The sequence below is a fragment of the Lygodium microphyllum genome, chromosome 13 (assembly GCF_053477565.2).
Source record: "Lygodium microphyllum isolate KBCC chromosome 13, Lygodium_microphyllum_v1.1.10, whole genome shotgun sequence".
In the NCBI taxonomy this organism is placed as follows: domain Eukaryota; kingdom Viridiplantae; phylum Streptophyta; class Polypodiopsida; order Schizaeales; family Lygodiaceae; genus Lygodium; species Lygodium microphyllum.
The window spans coordinates 5587541-5614683 of NC_141147.1; the positions used below are offsets into that span (position 1 = coordinate 5587541).

The following is a 27143-nucleotide window of genomic DNA, read 5'->3' on the forward strand; positions in this document are numbered from 1 at the left end:
ATGACCAAGACCCTACTTTTCAAGCTGATTCGAATAAATTAGTTGCAAATAACTAGATTCCCATTGATTCATTGTCTTACACTGATGGATTTATGTTTTATGAAAAATGATTATGTGTAACTATTCCATTTCAATCATTTGTTTTGTATGAAATTCATTGTTCCCCATACCAAGGCCATAGAGAAATTACTTTGCATACACTGATTGAAGATTTTTATTGGCCACACAACATGGAATCTGATGTATCTAACTTTGTATCTGAATGTTTAATTTGTCAAAGAGTTAAAAGATACCATGGTAAACAATATGGTTTATTAATGCCTTTACCAATTCTAGAACGACCATGGGAACAGATCTCAATGGATTTTATCACTGGTTTGCCTAACACTAAAGCTAATCATGGCATGATTTGGACTATTGTTGATAGGTTTAGCAAACAAGCATATTTCATTCCATGCAAGAAAACATTAACTACATCTCAAGCTGCTCAATTGTTTTTGAAAATTATTTTTACTAATCATGGTTTGCCAAAAGTTATTATTTTTTACTGTGATTCTAGATTTTGCAATAATTTTTGGATTACTTTGTTTGCTAACTTAGGAACAAATATTGATTTTTCATTTGTATTTCATCCGAAAACAAATGGGTAAACAGAAGCTACTAACAGTACCATTTTAGATCTTATACATAATTTTAAAACCACAAACATGGGATACACATTTACATTTACTTCAGTTTGCATATAATAACACACCACATACAGCTACACAGAAAGCACCATTTGAAATTATTTATGGATATAGATTACCTACATGTGTTACATCATTGTCAAACAAAATTCAAGCTGCTGATGATATTGCTAACATGCATGCTACTATTTTTTATGAAGTTAAAGATATGATTGCCAAAGTTGAGCAATCATACACAAAACAAGCCAACAAGAAAAGAAAAGCTATGAGTTTCAAAGTTGATGATTATGTTTGGTTACGAATTGAAAAGCAAAGATTAGAAAGTGTTGACAAACACCCTATTGTAAAGTTAGTCCCTAGATTTTATGGACCTTTCAAGATCATTCACGAAATCAATGACAATGCATTTAAACTAGAATTACCACAACACTAGAAAATCCACAACACTTTTCATATCAGTTTATTACGACCTTTTAGAGGCCAATTAACTATGCACCCTGTCTATGAAAACCCTCCTTTGCTAGAAGAAGAATCTCAAATCCTTGAGCCTGAAACTATTCTAGATACTGACTTTATGACCACTAGAACTCACTGTAGATATTCTAGATATTTGGTTAAGTTTAAAAATCATCCTGTTGAAGAGGCCCAATGGATGCATGCTCGAGACCTGAGTACTTACCCCTCACTGTTGGCTTCACATTGAGCTAATAGCAATTAAGGACAATTGCTATCCCACCTCAGGGGTATAATGCTAGGAGGCATATTCCATGGTGGATTCCATGAGGTTTTGCGATGGATTCCGTAAAATTTTATTTATTGCCAGGGCTCATACACAAGGTGGATTCCTTGTGCGAAAAGTCGATGGGGACGCATGTCCTTTTCGGGCGTCTTGTTAATTTAATGTGCAAGTGGGTGATTCCATAGCGAGTGATTCTCCAAAATACATATTTAAATTAATAGACGTTTATGAGTTTAGAGTGCGCACTCGTAATAAGTTAAGGTTAGGATTGAGTTCTAACCAATTTATTTATTTTGTAGCTGAAGACTGCTAGGTATTCACTTTTGTCGGTTTAATTTTATTATTTTCTAACAATTGTGAATGCTTCAGTTGATGTGTAGAGCATGCAGTGGTGGCGTTGGGAAGCACTGGGCGATAGTGTGTATTCAAGTTATTTAAAAGAAATTATCATTTTTAATGGGCGCGCATCTTAGGCGTGGCGTCAATATTTTTTTGACGCGCTTATTTATTGAAGCACCTGACATTTATTTATTATTTTGTATGTGCATGGATGCACGATTTAAATATTTGTTATTAGACATTGTATTTGGGTACATCCCGACTCTTTGGGTGCCCGATAGCTTTAATTCTTTAGTGGGACAAAAGCAAACACAAAAGCTAAAGCGTGCTAATTGTAAATTGGGCTATTTTTTTGAGCTTGGAGATGAATAATATATCAAATACATGCTTTGTGGAACGCTCACACAAGGCATGGGGGGAGATTGTATCCAATTAGTCTTTTGCTTTATGTCGTGCAAGCTTTCTCTCTTGTTTTTTGTGCAAAAGTAGAGTTCTTTTGTTCTTGGGGACCTTCCGGCGCTCACTACGCGCGCATATAACATCCAATTTGTGCAGTAGCAACATCTATGCTTTGGCTTCAACAATACATGTTTTCATGCTTCTTTCCTCCCATTAAAGCGAGGACCTATTTTGCATGCTACCATGCTATCATGTAAGAATATTAATGGATGTGATAATAAGCATAATGTTTCTTTTGTCCTTTGGAGGCCACAAAAATATCCAATCCCCACAACAAGGAAAATAAGAACCTATTGAGACTAAGGATGAAGCTATACAAGTTAGGTCCTTTCTTGGTAATGTCAAGAGCTTATTAGACACCCTATCTTTATTGATATGTCAAAAGCTCATTAGACACGCTATCTTCTATCTTATAAGAGCAATGTCAAAACATCGACCTTTCTTAGTGATATTTGGTAGCATCTATGCCTTGGCTTCAACAATACATGCTTTCATGTTTTTTTTTCTCTCATTAAAGGGAGGACCAACTTTGCGTGCCATCATGATATCGAGTAGAAACACCGAATATGACAACAAGATCTTAAGAAAGCATAATGCTTACTATATCCTTCGAGGCCGCTAAAAGATTCAATTGTCATATCAAAGAAAAGAAGGAAACATTGAGACACGTACAACTACACTCTACCAATCCAGTCCAAGTAAAGCTCACATGTTAATCACTCCAACACCTCTACCAATCTTAAGTACTATGTAGAAATAATTATGTATAACGATATGTTGAATTGTGAATTATTTTATACATGATAGAACCCACATACAAACATAATTAATACATATAGAACAATAGTGTCATTGACTACAATCTAGAGTTTCTCATACATTGCTCAAGTAGAGGGTGTAGATTGTACAATTGTTATAAGTGATGTGCTAAAAAGTGGTGTTTCATAAATGCATGGAGGCTACTAGACTTAGAAAAAAATGCACCTAGGGGCTACTAGGCTTAGGTTGTACGATTGTTATGAGTGATGTGGTGTGAAAAGTGGTGTTTTCATAAATGCACCAAGGGGCTACTAGACTTAGTAATATGATGTCCACACATTGCTCATGCAAGAGCTTAGACTGAGCCAATTGCTTTACATCATACCAAGATAATAACCTTCCAATTTTCAAATATGAGGAATGCATATGATCTATCTAACTAGTGAAAAGGTTTCTTAGATGCCCACTCAAATACTTGTTTCTTTATGCTTCTCAAAGTATCTCAAGGGGATTTATGCATACATTACGTGGATGCTAAGAGTTGACCATGTTAATCATTGTTCTTGTCTCAATAATTTAGAGCCATATTTTATTAATGTTAGATTTTAGGTTTCTAATTGGACTTTAATTTCATCCAATTTGTGACCTCAAAACCCATAAATAAGAGCCATATATTAGGTGTACCTTTGTTCTTCCGACCTTCCTTAAGCTTGAGGCCTGCCATGTGTTTTTGTCAATATAAAGATGACCTTATCAGGCTTGCAAAGAGCATTGCTTCACTTAAAGTCTTCTTTTGGATGTTAGAATTGGTGTATGACTTACACTGTGTTTGTTAGGATGCCTGGCAAAAATGCCTATAGAGAAGAAGCATTACATTAACAAATAAGTGCATGATGAGACAATGTCATTCTATATATCAAAGGATAATGTAATTAAAATTGATCATACAATTCAATTGAGAAATCTCTCCTATTTGTATGCACTTTTTCCCTAAGATAATACTATCATGCATGTTATGTTGAACTGATATAGCATATGCAAAAACTATACATAGAAAGAAAATTGGATTTATGTAGCTTAGATATAGAGACTTCATATAAAACCCTATAAGATGTATAAGAAGTAGGAACCTATGAATGCCATTCAAAGATTATGCTAGCAATATGGTGTTGGTCCTTCAATGTACATTTCATTTGGATTCATATATGGAAAGCATTAGCACAGAGTGTTTGAAGTTTGATAAAGTGTATATAGTATATACAACATTATCAACATTATTTTTAAAAAATGCTTGAGTCCAATATTATTTCCACATATATGAAGGCACACAACCATACTATCGTTGTTGAGATATCCAATAATGACATTCTTGAGATGGTTGTGTCTAGTTTGAGAGGTTGGATGAATATGAGAAAGGCAAAGCATATGGCTAGGGGTAAAATAATCAAAAGAGCATTAACTCCCGTGCACAATGGGCAAACCTTCCACAATGGACTTAGTGGTGCCCTAGTACAAGAGCTCAAGAGCTTGTGGCAATATATTGAGTTTGCAATGTAGACAGACATTACTTGAATGCTAAATTTGATGATGCTCTATAGGGATTTCTTGATGGTTTTTCTAGTATACAAAAAGGGACACCATTGAGTTGCATGGAGAGATGTGGGGAAGGTTATGGGGTGGGACAAAAGGATCAGTAGTTTGCCCAACAAGTTGTAGATTGTAAGTTCAATCCTTGAAGCCTTAAACTGATAGGCTTGAGATTAAGGCCACAAAATTTAGGGTGCATGTGGGTCATCTCAATGATGTCACTATTGAGCTTGCTTTGTCATTGGCTACCCGCCCAAAAATAAGTGATCCCCTCCCTCTAATCAGTGAGATAAGATTTAGTGCCCCCTCCTCTCTTGTGGCCTCTCAAAGCATTGCCAACATATTTGTAATACATTCCTTCTCCCCCACCCCCCCCCCCCTCCCCCCGCAAGGCCCGACCCCACTGCCCCATTCATTCACATACTCATCCTCATGAGGGTGCCCTTATTCTAGCATGTTGTGTGTGTGTGTGTGTGTGTGTGTGTGTGTGTGTGTGTGTGTGTGTGAAGATAGGAGAGAGTGAGAGTGAAGATAGGAGAGAGTGAGATAGAGTTACTGTGGAGAGGTGAGACTGAGAAAAAGAGAGAGGATTATGAGAGAAGGGAGATTGAGTGTGAGAGAGTAGTCCAAAAAAAAGAGAGGGATAGGGGAAGTGCAAATAGTAAAAGGGCATATAGTAAGAGACGGTGATAGAGAGGTATTGGGAAGAACGCTTTAGAGAAAAAGAGAGAGAGAGAGAGAGAGAGAGAGGGAGAGGGAGAGAGAGAGAGAGAGAGAGAGAGAGAGAGAGAGAGAGAGAGAGAGAGAGAGAGAGAGGAACAACATCATTTCTATCCCATCTCAATACTCATCTTCTTTTTCCACTCAATTGCTTTGTCCGAGGTGATTATTATAGAAGTAATCTTCATAGACACCTATGGCACCTATGAGAAGAAGAGTTGTGGAGGACACACCCACATGCAATGGAGGGAACATCAATGCTAACAAGGCCAGAATCATCTCTACTTTGGGAACCAATAGTAAGCAAGTAGCCAACTGTTCACTGTCAAGCTAATAAGTCTATGCCCTCCATAGCGTTTTTATGTTACTCATTTATGCTTATTGTTAGATTAATATTGTTTGCAAAGGAATATATGCAATGCATTGGTGTGTTTGCTTTATGATTATGGTTGTGAGTTGACAAAAAGATTAAGTGGATATATGGTCATTGGATTTGCAACATGAATAAAGGCCATTAGTATGGTTAGACTCACTCCAAGGTCCAACGGAATGCCAAAGTGAATGAGATAAACTTAGTCGGGCATGGCTTGTTATCCAAGGATGAGATTCAAGGCTTGGTATCCAAGGATGAAATCCAAGTGAATGAGATAAGTAGGTCATGACTTGGTATCTAAGGATGAGCTCCAAGTGGTGAAAAAGGCCAAGTGCATTGCTTCATCATGTTAGATGGAGGAACTTCAAGGGACTTTATGCTAGTAAATCCATCAACAACCCATGATGGTGATGTAGAATTGTGTGATCCCCATTTCCTAGAAAAGGACGGATGACCTTGAATCCAAACAAGAGATGGAATGTCCTTGAGGGGTCAAGACTCCTTACGGGGACTATGATAATTTCATAGAAGTTAGGATCCTTATAGGGATAGTAATGAAGGAATTAAATGCTTAAGGAAATTGTTTTCCAGTGTTTATTTATTGATGTGTTGTGCCTAAGGATCATGTAAGGAACTTTGTGTAGTAGGATACTAAAAAGAACCTACTTTTGTACATTTAACAATTTGGTAGCATAAACTATGTAGGTAACTAAAGGACTTTTAGGTGCATGGTATAAAAAGTGAGTGGATGGTGGTCATGACAACCCTATCTTATGGATTGATGGACACAATAAGTTATCTTTTTATGTAATTATTTGGGGCTAGAACAATGATTGATCTTGGTTGTCTAAGTAATAGGTTAGTACTCAAGCTAACATTGTTTTAGGGGAATAGGGTATGGTTGAGCACTAGTCCTAATAGCCGTAGAAGTTTAAAAGATAGCCCACTCACTATGAACCAAGTGTGTTGTTAATATCATACACATCTTTGATTGATTGAGAAGTGAACCAATTACATTAGAAAACATTGGAAGTGTAGCAACCCTCAAGTTGATCCCTTTGGGTTAAGATCTTGACTTTTGCTATGAGATAGACTTTGAGACTACTCAACCAACTAAGTCTATGCATCTTGACTGGGTTTAATTGTGTTGCACATAGAGAGGTGTTTGAGCAACTACTAAATGTTACCTTGTGTAGCCTTCTAGGTACAAGTACATTTCATATTAGATGGGCCAATATTGAGAGCTCAATAGTCTTCTTCTTCTTCTTCTTCATTCTTTCTATCTTATATATACATTGTGTGTATCTCATAGTGGATAGTGTACCATGGAGGGTTTGGCGGAGAAACTTTCATCCTCCATCTTTTTTTATATTCCTCTTCTTCTCCCTTCTCCTATCAATATGTAATATTCATGGAGCAAATTGTGCGCATATTGGATTGAAGAGAATATCAACTAAGCATCACTTAAATCAGGAGTGGAACCTCCCTTTGGTGGATTGGACTGTAGAGACAAACGCACTTTAGAATACACAGAAAATGAGCTAGCGATGAGAGAGATTCTCTGAAGTGGAAAAACTTTTGAAGTGTACAACACGGGGCAGTCATTATTGATGACCCATTTAGTTCCAGCAAGGAACTCTTTCATTGGCTTCTGGAGCGGCGCCGCCCTCCCCCCCCACACACGGGCTCTCTTTCTCTCTCTCTCTCTCTCGCAGAAATCGTTCTTCTTCTTCTTCTTCGTGGATGATCGAGAAGAGCCCATTTCCTTCCACAACAACGTATATGACAAGCTTTCTCTCAATTCATGGAGGTTCGATACTAATTGCATCTATGCATATGCACATCATCACAGCTCGTTTTGCTCCAAAGCGTTCGTTTGATGGGATAAAAACACAATGCGCGTTGTGATGGGACGAAATGCTCTTCCTGATTCAGGAAGACCCGCTGATTCTTAAACATGTGCGCTGACTCATGTCCAGGGTATTATGACCGGTACAAGGCTACGACCTCGCCTTTGACATGTATAGTAATCGATCAAGGAATTATGGATCATGTACCTCTGTGGCCATGGCGGATACCCTCCTCTCCAGCTTCTTTCCCCTGTCCTGTCCCCCGATTTTCCTCATCCTGTCAAGTATGTCATGCTCAGCGTTTCTCTTTGTTCCGCTTTGCTAGTTGTTAGTTTTACCGTTTCACATGCTTACGAACCCATCGGGCTTGTTTCCAGCAGCGATTGGCCTGTATGTTGACCCCACATGCTACATTCTTCATGCATGTTCTACAAGTTATGGTGAACGTGTCCTACTCCTTTTTTGGCCTGGACGTTTTTGCTTCAGGCCTTTTACATCGCTACGATCTCATCGCCTTTTGAACACAGGTATTGGGGATGCCAATACATGCAATGAGCAATTAGGGAATTCATAAATCGTTCATTGAAACATAAATGCAGCAGCCCATTCCCTGTTACAGCTAATCACACTATCTTCATAGATCTTATGTTCAATATGCAGATTGTGGTTTGAATCAATGCTGCAGTAGAGCCCATTGGATTCTTTGCAATGGAAAATCACAATCAATGGTGATAAAGGCTGATCATGCGGAGTACATAGAGCTGCACGCAAGCAATGTGATTGTTAAATGACATGTTAACGAGTGAGTCACGTTTTCTTCATCAGTTTGTGGGAAATGTCATCAAAATAATAACCATACTCTCTCTGTGGGAATTTCTCGTGCGAAACATCGAAAAATTCTAAGTTATCGACGGTTCAATGACCTCGACCCCGTCCTAAGAATATGGGCTTGGATCAAGTCGATTCAGAGATGTCTATTGAAGAGAGATCAAGCTTGGTGAATGATTGCATTGGAAATTGGCTCAATCAAAGTGATTCATCTCTCTCTCTCTCTCTCTCTCTCTCTCTCTCTCTCTCTCTCAAAGGGGAGTTGCAATGCCACCCAGATGCACTATATGCCTTTGGCCAAGAGAGAGGCCTTACAATGAACCTTAGGAAGACCAAGCTTAAGGTGTTTAACACCTCCACCTCATGGATTGGACAATCATTGCATCGAATTACATATGGTGGAAAGACAATGGAGTAGGTCTAGTGACTACTCTTGCAAGGCCAAGATTCATTATGAGGAGAGCAACTAAGGTAGATTGACTCAAGACTACGAGGCATTAAAATCCATGGAGAACCATGCATACATATACACTTCAAGGTGCCTTGGATGAAGCTTTGGCTCTTTAATGCATTGGTTACACCAGCACTCTTATATGAAACTTCTATTTGGAGATTGAACCTCTACCATAGAAGAACAACCACAATACATAATTCATTACTCGACGGAGGGGAGGTTTACGATGGATGGAAGTAGATGGAGAGGCCCCTAGCCATGATAATCTCCGAGATGATCAAGAGTAAGACCTCAATGCCAGATGAGATAGTCAAAGCAGATATGGGAGTATGACCTATTGTGGCTAAGGCCCCTTTTTAGATTGTGATTTTAATACATGAGCTTTGGAGCCTTTTGAGGCAACAATACTCTAGACTTGCTCTAGAGTCACCTAAACAACAAGCACAAAAGGGTGGCATTGAGTATTGGTATGTTGATGTAGAGATATGGTTGCAACTACATGAGCTATATATGGTTCGCCTTCCACTTCCACCTCTATAGTATAACTTAAATTCCCCTTTCTCAGAGTTAGCCAAGAAGAGCTCATCAGGATGATTATTATTCAACTATATACAACTAGGACTTGGCCATTGCCTACCCAAGATTTAAAAAGCATACTCTACATATATCCTTTGATGATTTATTGATTAATCAACTCCGCACATCCTTCCATCAGTTGCAAATAGAGACTCGATTCCCTTCCTCCAGAGGACAAGATCTGTAAGCTTTGCCAGCTCAAGCCAAAGACTGAGGAACACTACATATACAAGTGCCTAGTATACTTTGAGATTAGGGAGGGCACTGACATTACATTTTCTAAGAGAGATTCAAACCACTAATCAAGGTGATGGACTTCCTAGATCAAGGTTGCCTTAGACTCTTCGTTTTGAAGTCGCATCACTATAGAGATCACCTCTTATAGTTTCAAGGGAGATACCTTGGGGATTCATGATAGCACATCTTTGCTTACCTTTTTGGAGCTATAGCCCTACGTGCTTCTTCAAGGCATACCCTAGTTCAGTTCATGGTTTCATCACTCATAAGTCACCTTAGATAGAGCCTCTAAGAGATGTAGAGAACATCACCCACATCTCATCAAAGGATACCCTACGTGCTACTTCAAGGCATACCCTAGTCCAACTTATGGCTTCATCACTCATAAGTCATCTTAGATAGAGCCTCTAAGAGATGTAGAGCACATCACCCACAACCCGTCAAAGGATACATACAATATTAGCAATTCATTAAGCAACTCCACCTTAATGCTTCAACTTACCCATGTTGGATAGACCCATGAGAGAGATCTTGGGATGATGTTAATCTCCATAGTATTTTTACATTATATCATATCCCTAGTGCCTTTTTAGTATTTCCATTGTTTTGTGTTTCCTAGCTAGATGTCTCCTTTTAAATTATAGTTTCTTTATTCTACTTGAAAAACATGATAATTCCTTGAGCTTCACACACACACACACACACACACACACACACACACACGTATTTGTCGCATAAGCTAATTTAACCTCTGCAACGACTGTACCTTAGGGTGAGGATTCACCCTAAGCTCTTGTCCTAACAATGAGATGACCCAAAGACTTTCCTTAATGATCATGTCATCACCACCCAAGCCAAATCAAGAGCTAAACTCAAGTCTTTACATTAGCGAGTTCCCAACCTAGAAGCAAAGAATGCAATTCTAAGATATCAAAGGGTGCTTTCACTTCCTTTTCCAAGATAGATAGATCGGTTGCAATAGAATAGGTTGACTTTCTCAAGGGCAGGATCTGCTAGCTTTGCTAGCTTAAACCAAAGACAAAGAAGTACTATATATGCAAGTGCCTAGTGTACTATGAGATTAATGGGTGCTTCCACTCCTTTTTCAAGAGAAACGTTAACCACTATACAAGGTGATGGGCTTTTTAAATTAGCTTTACCTTAAGACTCTTCCTTTTGGAGTTAAGAGGATATAGTGATCACCTCTTACGAGTCTTGAGGGAGGTACCTTAGGGATTCATGACCACACATCCTTGTTGGTTTTTTCATAGCTACAACTATACTTGATACTCTAGAGGATACTCTAGATCAAGGCATGGTTTCACCATAGGGAGTGACCTCAAATAAATCCTTTAAAGATGTAGAGCACACTACCCACAACCCAACTGTCCACATCCCCTCTCAAGGCACCATCGAAGGATGCAGATAATATTGGTACTTCGTATCTCCACACTTCAAGTTACCCATGTTGGATAGATCAATGAGAGAGATCTTAGGACGATATTGATCTGCATATTATTTCCACATTGTACTAGAGTGCTTTTCTAATCTTTTGAATTATTTAGTTTTTCTTAGCTTAATACTTCCATTTAGATTACAATTTCTTTATTCCACTTGGAAAACATGATAGTTCCTTGAACTTCATATGCTAAAATCTCTCTCTCTCTCTCTCTCTCTCTCTCTCTCTCTCTCTCTCTCTCTCACATCACCTTCCCTAAGATGCAAGGGCAACACCTCAAGGTGAGGATTCGGCCTAACCTCTTGCCTTAATTGCAAGATGAACCCAAAGACTTTCGCAATGCACAGTGGCATTGCCACCCAAGCCAAATCAAGTGTTAAACTCATGGGAGGAGTATTTATATCAATGTGTTCACAACTAGGGAGTAGAGAATGTGATTCTAGAAGAGTTACTTAGTTATCGAAGTGCTTATGTGTGCTTAGTGGAATTGGAGAGAAAGTTGGCAATAAATGTGACTACGACCAATAAAAAGAGTAAAGATGATGTCAAGGAAAGAATGACCATAGAAGAATAGGATGTACATAATGAAATTGAAAAAAGAAAGAAGAAAAATCAAGAAGTGTAAAAGGAAATTGAAACAAGGGAGAATGTAAATCAACAAGGTATGACAAACACCATCTTTGCAATAATTAATGAAGCTCTATTACAAAAGAAGATTCAATTCCATGATCGTGTAAGAGACCCCCTTGAGGAAGTAGTTGACAATGAGCGCCAAGAATGCTCATAGTCATATAAGATAGAGATCAAAGTAAGACCATTAATGGAAGAAAAGGATTCAAGTAGATGGTACCATGGAAAGTTATCAAACAAGGAAAGAATCAAAGAGCATGACCAAGTAGAGACTAAATGGGCAGTCTATTGAGGTGGCAAAGCCAGCATATAGAGGAGGTCGAAAGGCCTAAGCACTAAGTTACTTTCGGCACAAATAGGTAGTTTATTGAGATGGCAAAGTCATCATAGAAGCAGGAAGTGACTTTTGGGTCACGATCTATTACCTTTCATAGCTTTAAATAAACTTGTTTGGCGGCGTTTCAGGACATAACCGTGTGACCATGCGGTGTTTATTCGCACATAAATTCCTCATATCATGATTCATGAGCATGAGCGAAAATAACAAGATGCTGTGATCGGTCGATTAAGATGCCAACATGGCAAGCTACTGAAACCAGCGCTAGATGATCTTTTCCATCTGGCTGGTGAAACGTGCTTGCACCTGCATCGAAATGCCAGAAACTCTCGGGAAAAAGAAACGACAGCACCTCTGAATACACAGAGGTGAGATGCGTGTGGTTATAGCTCTGGCAGAAGATACATCAAACATTTGCTCTCCTGCAAACACACTCGTACAGATGCTGTAAAAATGCGGTAACATTTGCCGCATGTACAGTGGGGAGGACCTTTAAGGCTTCTGCTACTCTTGCGAACTCCATGTGGTGATGAATGCTAACATCTCTATCCATATGGGGGATTTTAGGAGCTTCTAGCATCGTTTTCGGTGGATAGAGCGCCCACTGCATTGCCCATATTGCAAGTGGCCGCATGTATGCAAGAGATCTAAACTGCCCACTTGTCGTCCAGGCTTCTGGTGTTTGAAACCAATAGCTGTAGCACACATCCGACTCAAGTCAGCTGGCATATAATAACAATAATTCACGTTAAAAACAGTCAGCTAGCATACAGCAACTGTAATCCACGTTAAAAAGTCAGTCAGCATATAGTAGGAATAATTCGCGTTCAAAACCATGTGTATACAACCGTTCACTACATTCCATTTGCAGGGTGTGAGCAATTTCTTCTTTGCTGTGCAAATCTAGACAAAAAAACATACAATCCCCATTTAAAGCATGCATGAGGCGATCAGCATTTCCTGCATTATTTGATGAAGGTTGGCCAACATTTTTTGCCCCAATTTTATGCAATCAGCCAGTTTTGGGCATTTCTTGCTATTTGTAGCTGCCCCACATAGTTGGCTGGTCATTCTTCTTTATGGGTTCCAGCACACTCCAATGTCTTCTAGTGCTGCCGTCCGTCATCAGCCTGAAACGGTACCCTCACTGATGCCTTAGGGCTGTGCCTAGGGACTGATCAGTCCTCATTGTATTCAGCTTTCTTTCATTGTTCAATGCACGCTTTCTTCTTCCATTCTCTTCTTTCATTGTAGTCTTTCTCTCCTCTCTCTCTCTCCATGTTCATGTTTCCTCTTCCACTGCATATTCTCACATGGTATCATTGCCAAAGCAAGGACTCAAAGATTCTACAAAGAGAAGACCTCACTAAGTTGCTGTTTGGAGCAGATTTGTTGAGAAGAAGATAGATTTTCTGCATTGTTCCAGCCTGCCACGAAGTGTGTGGGACATCTATAGCTCTATCTCGAAGGGTGTGGCTGATTTTTCCTCTATTTGCACTCCCCGATATCGAAATGCAAATTTTCTCGTATGTTTGCAGGTTTTTAGAGATGGATTACTACCAACTCAATGCTTTTGATGATTCTGAAGAGGAGCTTATTCCTTCTTCTGTTGATCAGCAATCACACTTGTCAACTCATTGCGAAGATCGACACACCTTCAAGGCCTCGTTCTCCCTCTGTTAGATCATGAAGATCAGAGCCCCCTTCTCCTCCTGCTTCTCTCCATATGTCCGGCAAGGCTCGTACTGCTAGCCCTTGCATTGCTATGATGGCACCCCCTATTCAAGTGCTCATGCTTCCTTCCTCACCCAAAGAAGATCGACTTGATGGGTCAAACTACTCCCTTTGGTCATGTAAAGTGGAGTGCATCCTCAAACACCTTTGATCTTTGGGATTTTGCTACCATCGTATTTCCCCCGTCCAATGGAGGATCCCCACATTGGTTCTACAATGGACCAAGCCGCTCTATGGGAAAAACTCAACTCTAGAGCTTGGTCTTCATTTTCATGAGCTTACAAAATCCTGTTCTAGTCCACGTGCACAGACTTCATGTAGTGGAAGTGTGGAGTTTGGACAAAGTTAGCTTCCTTCTATCATTAGAAGACCTTTGCCCACCCCATTACCCTCTAGAAGAAGCTTCAAATGTTTTCAGTTAAGGATTCGCCTTCTATGCGGGAGCACATCCATCAACTAGAGGACATGTGAGATGAGCTTGCATCCCTTGGTCAAATGATATCTTCAAAGAATATGGTGATGATTATTCTTACTCACCTACCATCTCCGAAGTATGATGTTTTCTACACCAACTTATTGATCTCTAGGGTGAATAAGATTGTTCTTTGGGAGAAGTTAGCACCACTTATTTTGGAGCATAAAGAGCATGTTAAGGAAATGGCGTCAGTGGATCCAGCTCTATGAAAGCTTTTATTGTAGGTTCGGCAAGAGGCAACAAGAAGCACAAGAAGGCCAAGCACAAGGAGAAGAAATGTTCATCATTCGGAGTCTTCCTCAGGATCTCACACAAATTCAAAGAAGCCTAAATGCCCCTATAATGGGAAGGGCACTCACCTTGTGGTGAAGTGTTGGAAGAAATACCCTCATCTTTGTCCGGAAGTGAACAATGGCACTAAAGCATTCGAGCCCTCCTCTACTTCTACATCAACTGTTACATATGAGCCATGTTGCTTCATATCCTTGAGCTCAAGGAGCCTCCTTCAGTGGTTGACTTGTCACCAGAGAGTTTTTGACTCATTGATAGCCGTGCTTCGAGTCACATGACTCCACAAGGAGATTTGCTACAGGATCTTCGTCCATCTTGTTGGGGATAAAGACAATTGTGCCTACGCTGCCCTATATTTACTTCACACACCGTGATTGCACATTTGGAAGTGAATGATGGCACTAAAGCATTCGAGCCCTTCTCAACTTCTACACCAATTGTTACATATGAGCCATGTTGCTTCACATCCATGAGCTTAAGGAGCCTCCTTCAATGGTTGACTTGTCTTGAGAGAGTTATTGGCTCATTGACAATGGTACTTAGAGTCATATGACTCCACAAGGAGATTCGCTACAGGATCTGTCCATCTTGTTGGGGATAAAGGCACATATGCCTATGCCGCCCTATATTTACTTCACATACTGTGACCGCATACCTATATACTAAAGGTGGCATGCGCCCATCATTGTCACTTTATTCTTTATTCTTTTAGTGACTACTAGACTAGGTAAGGGAAGGCCGGTCACAGATTGTGATTGTTGGAGTTTCCATACCTTGTGTCTCTCTCTCTTGCTCCATCCTCCATAGCTCGCTTCTCTCTTGCTTACGCTTGCTCATGCTTCCACACAGGCTTCTCCCCTTAACTAGTATTAAAGCCAACCTTTCGAGGAGCTTCTTGCGAGGTCGTAGTCTTGTCCCCGTAACAAAACCTACTCTATACATGTCTAGGACAATTCTATTTCAAGGTCTGGAGCTCATTCATGCTTCTACGGATGCCCGTATGCACATATATTGATGTTGGATGACTTGTGGATGTTTTGAAGTGTCTTTGGGATACATTTGAGCTTGCATTAGCTTAATTTTGACAATGTATTATTGTTGTACATTGTTTGGGAAGCAGGGTTTTTAATTGGGAAGGTTAAAAATCCACCTATATTCAACCTTTTGATAAGAAGACTCCTACCCGTCGTGTCATGCCTGCTACCCCACCCCGAGTGATCCCTCACGCCCGCCCCTGCCCATTGCATCACGCTTGAGAAATCGTGTCGCGCTTGCTACCCCACCCCTGACTGATCCCTCATGCCCGCCCCTGCCCATCGCCATTGCTTGTGGCCCCCCTCCCCCGCCTACAACCTGTCGCCCCCGCCTACGGCCCGTCGCCCCCCATCTACTGCCTAGTGGAGCCTACCTTGCCCGTCGCCCCCGCCCACGGCCCAGTGGCACGCTTGCCCTACCAACTCTCTCCCCCCCGCCAAGCAAGGCCCTGCGCCAAACCTCCCTCATACCTGTTGGGATGTAAAGGTCCTTTATTCACCTCCGTGTATTTTACACGTGTATTGTTATGTTGTACATGTGAATGCACCCTTACGGGCCCTAAGTATAAATACATTTTATTCTTTGTGTACCAACACATTGTTGGTACACCCAAATCAGTTCGTCACTCTTACTCTCACTCTCACTCACCTGTTCACTTCCTCTGCTGCAAATCTTCACGCTTCAAATTCCTTTTACTCTAGTATCTCCCGTAAGTCAAATGTATTGGACTTAGTGCATTCTGATGTATGTAGCATGCCTTTGAAATCGTTGGGTGGTGCTGTATACTTTGCCTCTTTTATTGATGATTGTTCCATGAAGATTTGGGTTTATTTGTTGAAAAAGAAAAGTGAAGTGTTTGATGTTTTTAAAACTTTTCATGCATTCGTGACCACTCAGACAGGTAGAAAGTTGAAGTGCTTGAGAACTGATAATGGGGGTGAGTTCACGTCTAATGAATTTAAGTCCTTTTGTGACTTGCATGGGATCAAGAGGGAGCTTACAGCCCCTTACAGCCCTTCTTCAAATGGTGTGGCTGAAAGATACAATAGGACTCTATGTCAGAGAGTGCGGTGCATGCTGTCCACTGCTAATCTCCCTCATGAATTTTGGGAAGAGGCACTTAAAATTGCGGTTCACATTTGCAACCGCTCTCCAAACAGGTCCCTAAATAATGGCATTCCTGAGGAGGTTTGGTCTGGCAAACCGGCCTCATATGACCATTTACGAATATTTGGCTGTGATGCTTTTGTGCATGTTAGAAATGAGCTGAGGAATAAACTTGACCCAAAATCCACCAAAGGCATTTTCATGAGCTATGGTGATGAGGGTGAATTTGGCTATAGAATGTGGCTACCTCAGTCCAAGAAAATTGTTCACAGCCGTAATGTTGTGTTTAAAGTTGCTGAAAAGTACTTTAGCCTCTGATGAAGACATGAAAAAGATTAAATTTCAGAATTCGCAGCCACCTATTACTTCAAATGATGAGCCTCATAGTGCTGTACCACAAGCTGAAACTGATGATCAGCCAGTTATCTTTGAGCCAGATGATGATGGACAGCAAATAGAAGCACAGGGAGATCATGGACAGCAAGATAGACTTGCTGATTATGAAAATGCAGGTGCTGGAAATGAAAATCAAGGTGCTGTACAGCAAGAACAGCATGCTGAAAATGGCTTACAGCAGCCAATAAATGCTGAAAATAACATGCCTCCAGATGTAGATCCGATTCCTGAGAATGTAGATCATTGGGTACGCAGGTCTACACGCCCAAGAAGGCAGCCACATAGGTATGACCCCTCTTTGCATTATGTGATGCTTACTGATGAGGGTGAGCCTCTGACATATAAAGAGGCTAAGTCATGCAAATTCAGCAATAAGTGGGAGCTAGCTATGCAGGAAGAGATTAAATCTCTGTATGCTAATGATACTTGGGATCTTGTGTCGTTGCCCAAAGGAAGAAAGCCTCTTCCAAACAAATGGGTTTACAAAGTAAAGACAGTTGATGGGAAACCCAAGTACAAGGCAAGATTGGTTGCCAAAGGGTGTGCACAAAAGGAAGGTATTGACTTCCAGGAGGTCTTCTCACCTGTCGTGAAGATGACCACACTACGTGTGCTTTTTGCTCTCACTGCTGTATTGGATTTAGAGCTGTACCAAATGGATGTGAAAACAGCTTTTCTGCATGGTGACATTGATGAGGAGATCTACATGAAACAGTCCGAGGGTTTTGTAGTTCCTGGAAAAGAGCAGTTGGTGTGTAAAGTAAAACGCAGCTTATATGGGCTGAAACAAGCACCACGGCAGTGGTACAAAAAGTTTGACACTTTTATGCTCTCTCATGGGTTTACGCAAAGCCATGCAGATCATTGTTTGTATATGAAAAAGGATACAGATGGCAGCCCTATCATACTTGTTTTGTATGTTGATGATATGTTGCTAGCTGGGAAGAGAAAGACTAGCTTGGATGCTCTCAAAGATCAGCTGAAATCAGCCTTTTCCATGAAAGATTTGGGGAATGCAGAGCATATATTGGGCATGAGGATTCGTAGGGATAGAACGCACAAATTGTTGTTCTTATCTCAAGAAAAGTACATTGAAAAGGTACTGGACAGATTTAACATGGCTGAAGCTAAGCCTCTCGGAGTACCCTTACCTCCCTTACCTCCATACCTTAAGCTTAGTAAAGCCAACAGCCCAAAAGATGACATGGAAGCCAATGCTATGAAGGGAGTCCCTTATGCATCAGCTTGTGGCTCTCTTATGTATGCTATGGTGGCTACTCGTCCAGACATTGCTCATGCAGTGGGAGTTGTCAACAGGTTTATGTCAAATCCTGGCAAACCACATTGGGAGGCTGTCAAGAGTATTCTTAGATATCTGAAGGGTACACAAAGAAAGTGTATTTGCTATGGGCAGGGTGCACTTAATTTGCAGGGTTATTGTGATGCAAACATGGCAGGTGACTTAGACACTCGCAGGTCCACTAGCGGGTATGTCTTTACAGTTGCTGGAGGGGCCGTCTCTTGGTGCTCCAGGCTGCAGAACATCGTCGCACTGAGTACTACTGAAGCTGAATACATATCAGCTATTGAAGCTTCTAAGGAAGCTATATGGTTGAGCAGACTCGAAGAGGATCTCGACATATCTATGAGTACTCCAATGTTGGTATGTGATAGCCATAGTGTTGTGTATCTGGCTAAAAATGCCATGTATCATTCACGCACAAAGCATATTGATATGCGATATCACTTTATCAGACAGATTCTGGAGGATGGTCTAATCACATTGACCAAGATCAAAACACAGGACAACCCTGCAGATGTTCTCACTAAAAGTCTAGGCAAGGCTCAGCATGAGCATTGCATACGACTAGTGGGAGTTGGTTAAAGGTTCACTCCGGACCTTTAAGTGGGAGGTTGTTGGGATGTAAAGGTCCTTTATTCACCTCCGTGTATTTTACACGTGTATTGTTATGTTGTACATGTGAATGCATCCTTACGGGCCCCAAGTATAAACACATTTTATTCTTTGTGTACCAACACATTGTTGGTACACCCAAATCAGTTCGTCACTCTTACTCTCACTCTCACTCTCACTCACCTGTTCACTTCCTCTGCTGCAAATCTTCATGCTTCCGCTACCCGCGCACTCCAACAATACCCCCCCCTTTCCCCCCAAGCAAGACTCTGCCATCCACCCCCGCCCTCACACACCACCCCCCCCCCCCCCCCCCCGGTCACGTTGCCCCCACCTCCTCCACCTTGAGGCCCGGCCAAGCAGATACACCACTTGATTAAAAAAAACAACTTCCCCCACCCCCCCTCCAATTGCCCCCTCCTCCTACAGCAACTCCCCCCTCCAGTAGCACAGCAGCATGATAGGTAGGTTCTCAGCAGGGTCGTGCAATGGAAACCTCTGGTCAGATGCCGATGCATTCTGCCAGTACCCCCCAATCGAACACCTTGCGTATCATCCTCTCTAAGGGCCCATAACAAAAGCTTCGACTTGAAGGTTTCATGGCAGTTTAGCCCTCTTCCCAAGGTATGCATTTGCTCCTGCTTCTTCTCTGCTTGTTTCCACTCATCGAGGCTTGCTCAAGTGCTCTAAAGTGAGTAGCAAGAGCAGCATAGTAGGCAGCAACATCAGCATGATTTGCGCCAATTTCCAGCTCCCTGTCCCTAACATTCTCCAACACCTACAGCTCATGCTTTGGTCCTCTTGGCAACTCCTCGACATTGGTACTTCGAACTTGCTCCTAAGCATTATTTGAGAGCTTCCCAACCTCTATCATTGCTGCAATATACAGCAAACCTACTATATACAGGTGTAGGACAATTCTATTTCAAGGTTTGGAGCTCATTCATGCTTCTACGGATGCCCGTATGCACATATATTGATGTTGGATGACTTGTGGATGTTTTGAAGTGTCTTTGGGATACATTTGAGCTTGCATTAGCTTAATTTTGACAATGTATTATTGTTGTACATTGTTTGCGAAGCAGGGTTTTTAATTGGGAAGGTTAAAAATCCACCTATATTCAACCTTTTGATAAGAAGACTCCTACCCGTCGTGTCGCGCCTGCTACCCCGCCCCGAGTGATCCCTCATGCCCGCCCTTGCCCATTGCATCATGCTTGAGAAATCGTGTCGCGCTTGCTACCCCACCCCTGACTGATCCCTCATGCCCGCCCCTGCCCATCGCCATTGCTTGTGGCCCCCCTCCCGCGCCTGCAGCCTATCCCCCCCCTCCTACGGCCCGTCCCCCCCACCTACTACCTAGTGGAGCCTACCTTGCCCGTCGCCCCCGCCCACGGCCCAGTGGCGCGCTTGCCCTACCAACTCTCTTCCTCCCACCAAGCAAGGCCCTGCGCCAAACCTCCCTCATCCCCCCCCCCCCTTTCCCCCCAAGCAAGACTCTGCCATCCACCCCCGCCCTCACCCCCCCCCCCCCCCCCCGGTGTGATAAACCTGCACTCGTTACGCACTCAACACGGCACAGAAAGGTAACACAATATGAGCTCAAGGTATACTCTTGTATTATTCAATCCAAAAGCGGGACAATATAGACACATCCCAGGACTACACCCTCGTGACGCCGCACATAAGAGGGTTCACCATTGGGCATAGGGAATCACACGTAGAGTGGAAACAAGGCAGGGCTTTGAGTCACTACTACTCCCTATATAGGTGCAATCGGTAGCAACGGCATGGTATAGCTACAAAGCCCTTACACTCACCCCCGCTTACAAGATTGCTCACCTCAGCAATCTAAGGGTAGCGTTTGTTATTTGACTCATCCGGGGTCTTAACGCAGCTTTTCCTAGCAAGCTGGTCAGTGTCTGCCGCTCTAAAGGGACCGCGGGGTCTTAACACAGTCTCTGTTAGCAGAGTATTTGTCAGCTCATGTGTGAGTCTGAGCTTGATCTGGGCTGGGCATTTTTTATTAGGTATTTTAGGTATTTTTCTGGTGTGGCATTTTATGCCATTGGGGCATTTTTATGCACCAGTCGGCCAGCATTAATGCTGTCCGACCAGCATTATTGCTCCCCACTTTTTCAACCTATTTATACTCAGTGGCTCCTCCTCAGTCAGTCACTTCATCTTCACCATCTGCAGACTCTGTGGAGACAGGAGCCAGTGCCAGTGCCAGTGCCCACGCAGCCATTGACACACTGTTGTATGCGACTGTCTCGTGTTCAGATATATGGATTCCATTTCCCGTGCATACATCTGAGTTCTCATCTGTATCGTGTTCTTTTCTTTTCTCTTTTTGTCTTGTGTTTCAGCAGTTTATTTCAGCACATGTTTATGCTTCCACCGCTGCTCCACTTCTGACATGGTATCAGTTTTAAGAATGTGCGTTTCTGCTGTGTTTTATTGCTGACTTTAGGACTGTTTTGTACCCCTGCTGATCCGACGACTGCTGTCGCAGCCAAGCGACCTGTTTTGGGGCTGTTTTCAGCCTGCGTTTTTTGCAGTTTTGCCATCGTCTGCTGCCTACGCACCCTCTACTGCCTGCGTTTTTCATCTGCAGCTGCTGGCGACAGTTTGCTACTTGTTTTTTCTCCAGTTTACAGCCTGCGTTTTGCTGATTCAGTATCTCTCGTGGCTGGGTGACTGTTACTTCAGGCCGTTTTTGCTGTTTTTGGCAGTTTTTGACTGATTTTTTGACTTTCTGCAGCAAATTTTGTCTTCTATTGATCAGATTTTGGGTTATCTTGCATGTGAACTCTCATTTTTTTTGTAGTCTGTGCTTGTGTTTTGGCTGTGTTTCCTCTCTACATTCCATCTCTTCTCTACTTCTCTTCTTATCCTCTCCATATGGCTCCTCCGTGCACTTCCACTGATGATAAGTTACATGGACCTGATTATCTCACATGGAGTGCTGTCATGAAAGCTTGGTTTGTGCAGAAGCGGTTATGGTACATCGTCTGTGGAGCTAATCCTCGACCTCTCCGTCCTTTTCCTCTTCCTGAAGACTTTGATGAGGACAACCATGAGGAAGCGGTGCTCACATGGGACTCGGACGATGCCCGTATTTACTCGGCGTTGCTTCGGTGTATTTCTAAAGCGGTCTTACCGGCGGTTACCTCCTGTAGGACATCTCCTGAAGTATGGCAGAAGTTGCAGCAGATGTACGAGGCACCTTCCACCATGCGGGCCGTCACACTTTATGGCCAGCTCCAGCAGATGAAGTTTGAGCCGAAAGATACTATTCAGTCTTTTCTTCTTCGTGTTATGCAGGTACAGGACCAGCTTCGGCACATGCAATCTGCTCTTCCCGAGGTGCATCTTGTCGGGACGGTCCTCTACAAGCTCCCCCCGGAGTTTGATGGAGTGGCCAATGCTTTGCGGGCGCAGACATCATCGACTCCTGTCAGTTTTACACATATGACCTCGATGCTTCTTGAGCATGAGACATCCTTGAGATTACAGGGGCGGCTTCCGGCACATTATGGAGGTGAGGCTTATGTAGCTTCAGAGAGGGGTAACGGGAAGAAGAAGTCGAAGGCCCAGTGTTACCACTGTGGCAAGAAGGGACATTTGCGGAAGGACTGCAAGAAGTTAGCGGCTTCCAGGAAGAAGGAGCAGAAGACGAAGCGGGATGCTGACTCTACCGATGAGTCCTCTCCTTCATCAGACTCCGACTCCGATCCTCCGACCAAGGTGAAGTCCAAGGCGCGGAAGGGATCCTCTTCTTCGGATCGCGGGAAGGGCTTGGTGGCCCCTTTCTCGGCTGCTTTCTAGTGGTGGTGATGAGGTCATCCCTCACGACTCTCTTGTGCCAGAGAGGGAGTGTGAGCGGGTGTTCAGATGGGGCAGCCGCGCCTCATCTATACTTTTATACAGGTGCACAGGTTCCAGAGAGGGACGTCCCTGACGCATCGACTTCAGTCTAGCGGAATCAAATCCTGGAGCTGGGATTGACATCCAGGTTCATGCTGAGCTAGTTATCTGACAGAGAGCAGGAGGCTTTCGTCTGGAGCTCACATGAGGGGACACTTTGGCGGTCTGGACCAAAGGCAGGGAATCCATGGTCACCTATGTTCAGGGGCATTTTTGACAGGATGGTCTTGTATGCTACTGCGAGACATTGGTGATGGACACAGAGACATGCTATGATCTTCTCTATTTTCAGGTGTTTGGTACGATCGACATCGACATCAGGTTCTCTCCGAGGCACCTTGGTGGTGGCTTGATCACCCACTGCTTGGGTATCCATGGTTCTACTTGGTGGTTCTATGTTGTATAGTTTCTGATCCCTTTTCATTGTACTATTGTATTGTATCAGATCACTCATGATCTGAGAGAGGGTGTTAGCAGAGTATTTGTCAGCTCATGTGTGAGTCTGAGCTTGATCTGGGCTGGGCATTTTTTATTAGGTATTTTTCTGGTGTGGCATTTTATGCCATTGGGGCATTTTTATGCACCAGTCGGCCAGCATTAATGCTGTCCGACCAGCATTATTGCTCCCCACTTTTTCAACCTATTTATACTCAGTGGCTCCTCCTCAGTCAGTCACTTCATCTTCACCATCTGCAGACTCTGTGGAGAGAGGAGCCAGTGCCAGTGCCCACGCAGCCAGTGACACACTGTTGTATGCGACTGTCTCGTGTTCAGATATATGGATTCCATTTCCTGTGCATACATCTGAGTTCTCATCTGTATCGTGTTCTTTTCTTTTCTCTTTTTGTCTTGTGTTTCAGCAGTTTATTTCAGCACATGTTTATGCTTCCACCGTTGCTCCACTTCTGACAGTCTATACTATCAGACTGGCCAGTGTCTGCCGCACTAAGACATGGGGGCTTTTTCTTTATGGAGTTATTTTGTGATGATTGCTACCATGTGAGTCCACCCTCGACTCGATTACATTTGAGGAGTGGAGGCACATTTGAGGTTTATGATTGAGAACCGCATTATTTGTTGGAGTGTTGGGGCGGCTCAAGGGTCGATAGAAGGAGCAGGGGGGTTCTCCTCGAGCCAAAGGGCGAAGGCATCCTTTCCGCGTTCACGGGCCTCCGCTTCTGAGATCCAAGTGGCCTCCTTGAGTGGACGCCCGCGCCACTTGGTGAGGTATTCGGGGAAGCCTCTTTGTTCCCGGCGTTGGAGGAATGCTTCTACTTCGAACGGACCATTGGAATGGAGCATTGGTATGCGCCGTCCCCATTGGTTGTCGGGATAGAACCTGCGTAGAAGACGAGCATGAAATGCATTATGAACACAAACACTGTCTGGCAGGTCCAGCTTGTAAGTGACTCCGTTCAGCACTTACGTGATTCGGTAGGGTCCATAGTAGCGGTGATTGAGCTTTGGGGTCATGTTTTTGGGAAGTGACATATTCTTAGAGCTCACTAGGACCATGTCTCCTTTGGCAAATGGTACAGCCTTTCTCTTCTTGTTTGCTTGCTCTGTCATTGATATCTTGCTCCGCTCGAGACTTTGCTTAGCTGCTGCATTGCGATCTCTCCATTTCTTCAAGAATTCTTCTGCATCTTGATCCTCCGCTTTGGCCGCTCCGGATGCTAAGGCCAGTGGTGTGATGACTTCTTTTCCTGCAGCTAACTCAAAGGGAGTGTACCCTGTAGCCGAGTGGATGGAGCTATTATAGTGAAATTCCAAGACATCAAGGTACAAGGCCCAATCTTTCTGATCCACTCTAGCATAGCAGCGGAGGTAATCTTCAATGCCTTGGTTGACTCGTTCTGTCTGTCCATCTGTCTCCGGGTGGAAGGATGATGAGAATCTCAGTTGGGTTTCCAGAGTCTTGAAGAGTTCCTTCCACATGTCGCTCATGAATCTTCCATCTCTATCTGATACAATGGCCAGTGGTAAGCCATGCAATTTGAATACATGTGTGAAGAAGAGGCGTGCTACCTCCTTGGCATTCAGTGGTGGTTTGGCCGGGATGAAGTGGGCCTGTTTGGAAAAATAGTCCACCACTACAAAGATGATTGTGTACCCATGGGACTCCGGTAGTTCCACAATGAAGTCCATGCTGATGACATCCCATGGGCGGTTGGGAACTGGTAATGGTTGTAGTAGTCCGACTGGTCTTGATCTGGGTGCTTTGACCATTGGGCAAGTGGGGCAAGTTTTGATGTAGTCTATCACTTCTTCCTTCATGTTCGGCCAAAAGAACTGCTTCCTAAGGGCCTCCAAGGTTTTGCTTTGCCCTTTGTGGCCTCCAATCTTGCCGTCATGTATCTCATGTAGGATGAGTTTCTTTAATTCCACATTGTTGGGGATATACAATCTTTTGCCTAAAAATAGAATACCCTCTTCTAGAGTGTACATTCCATGGGGGGTCTTCTCTGCTTCCACATCTTTGATTATCTTGTGCATGCCTTGATCTTGTTCTAGGGCCTCTTTGACAAGTTCTATGAAGTTGCTGCTGACAACGCTGACAGCTTTCAGGTCAGCTTTCCGGCTCAAGGCATCTGCTATTTTGTTAGTAGAGCCGGGCTTGTGCTTAATTTCCAGGTCAAATCCGGCTAGGAAGTCTAGCCAGCGGGCTTGCTTTGCTGATAACTTGGGTTGGGATTGGAAGTATTTGAAGGAGATATTATCGGTGAAGACTATTGTATGCTTGTCTTGAACATAGTGCTTCCATTTTCTAAGGCAGTGGATGACTACCAACATTTCCTTCTCATGTGTGCTCCACCTTGTTTCAGCATCAGTAAATTTCTTTGACTCATACGCAATGAGGTGCCCCTCTTGGACTAGTACACCCCCTATGCCACAGTTAGATGCATCTGTAGAGATTTCAAAGGGTTTGGTGAAGTTCGGCACCCTTAGGACGGGAGTTTGGCTCATGCACTTCTTCATCTGCTCAAAGGCTTCCTGTTGCGCGTTCCCCCATGTAAACGAGTGGTCTTCTTTACATGGTCAACTTAGTGCTAAGAATGACCAACCCAACAACAATCATTTGCTAACCTATAGGATGCACATAACTACTACAAAGATATAAGGTTAGAACCTACAAAGATATAAGGTTAGAACCTACAAGGTGACATTAGCTACAATACCATATGGCAAACCTGCACCCCCCTATAAGGGCTTTGTAGCTATACCATGGTCTTGCCTGCCAGAAACACCTCTATAAGGAGTAGTAGTGACTTTGAGCCCCTTGCTTGGTTTCCACTTTATATGTGATTCCCTATACCCAATGCAGATACACCACCTGATTTAAAAACTTCTTCCCCTGCCCCCTCCTCCTGCAGCAACTCCCCCCTCCAGTAGCACAACAGCATGATAGGTAGGTTCTCAGCAGGGTCGTGCAATGGAAACCTCTGGTCAGATGCCGATGCATTCTGCCAGTACCCCCCAATCAAACACCTTGCGTATCATCCTCTCTAAGCAACAGCTCTTAGCCGTCCATGCCACAAAGCTGGAGTTCAAAGAAACAACAATCTTTGGTCAGATCGTTGGACACTCCCCATCGAAGGCCCAGCTATGGGATTGGCTCTACTCCACGTTGTACATTGGCACAGCGCAGATCATAGAGGTAGTCCTCATGGGCCAAGGGATCTTCATGGTTCGACTCACCTCTACAGATTCAACTCATGAGTTAGTGGAGAGCTTATCCTATGCCTCCACAAAAGGGGTCATTTACATGGTTCCCTGGTATAGCGGCTTCATAGTGGAGACATTTGCGCTCCATAACAGATTTCTCAGACATTCAATCACCTTACTTTACACTGGACTAGCAGTAGAGTACCGCCAATTAGTGGAGGACTTTGGACGGCTCTTCGACGCAGTTCTTCCTGCCTCCTTCACGGATGCTTTCACACTGAACAGATGCCTGTTCGGTCAGTCACAGGTTTCCCCATGATCTTACACCTTGCATCCTAGAATGTGAAGTCTCCACTACAGTAGGACACATGGTTCCAGGAAGTCGATTGTTCGGCACGAGTTGCAACCAGTCCCTTGCAGGACGGATAGACAGCCTACTTCTGCAGGAGCACAAGCTCACCCCCGCCCAGGCCCATCAGATAGGGAAGGTTCTCCCAAGTAGGTCACACACATCCTGGGAGTACGCCATCAGTGCCCATGGCAAAAGTTGAGGCATAT

At 43.1% G+C, this 27143-nt stretch overlaps 1 protein-coding gene and 1 long non-coding RNA gene across 8 annotated transcripts in view; one reads left to right on the forward strand and one right to left on the reverse strand.

Annotated features, from left to right (window-relative positions):
• The first annotated feature begins 7301 nt into the window (after positions 1–7301).
• LOC148026303 (uncharacterized) lies at positions 7302–8285 on the forward strand. Of its 3 annotated transcripts, XR_015692767.1 has the most exons (4): positions 7302–7475; positions 7645–7799; positions 7896–8042; positions 8176–8285. It is a non-coding gene; the product is annotated as an uncharacterized LOC148026303 (long non-coding RNA). The 3 variants fall into 3 exon arrangements; XR_015692766.1 differs by lacking the exon at positions 8176–8285 and having other exon boundaries at positions 7893–8109; XR_015692765.1 differs by lacking the exon at positions 8176–8285 and having other exon boundaries at positions 7896–8109.
• A 3950-nt stretch (positions 8286–12235) lies between these two features.
• LOC148026304 (uncharacterized) overlaps positions 12236–27143 on the reverse strand; it is a 51515-nt gene continuing 36607 nt past the window's right edge. For 4 of the 5 annotated variants that reach the window (XM_087690722.1, XM_087690726.1, XM_087690721.1 and 1 more), the window contains one exon: positions 12236–12731. In XM_087690722.1, coding sequence (XP_087546848.1) covers positions 12443–12731 — 289 coding nt within the window. In that variant the 3' untranslated portion in view covers positions 12236–12442. The remainder of the gene's footprint in view (positions 12732–27143) is intronic. The other variant, XM_087690725.1, reaches the window with a different exon arrangement.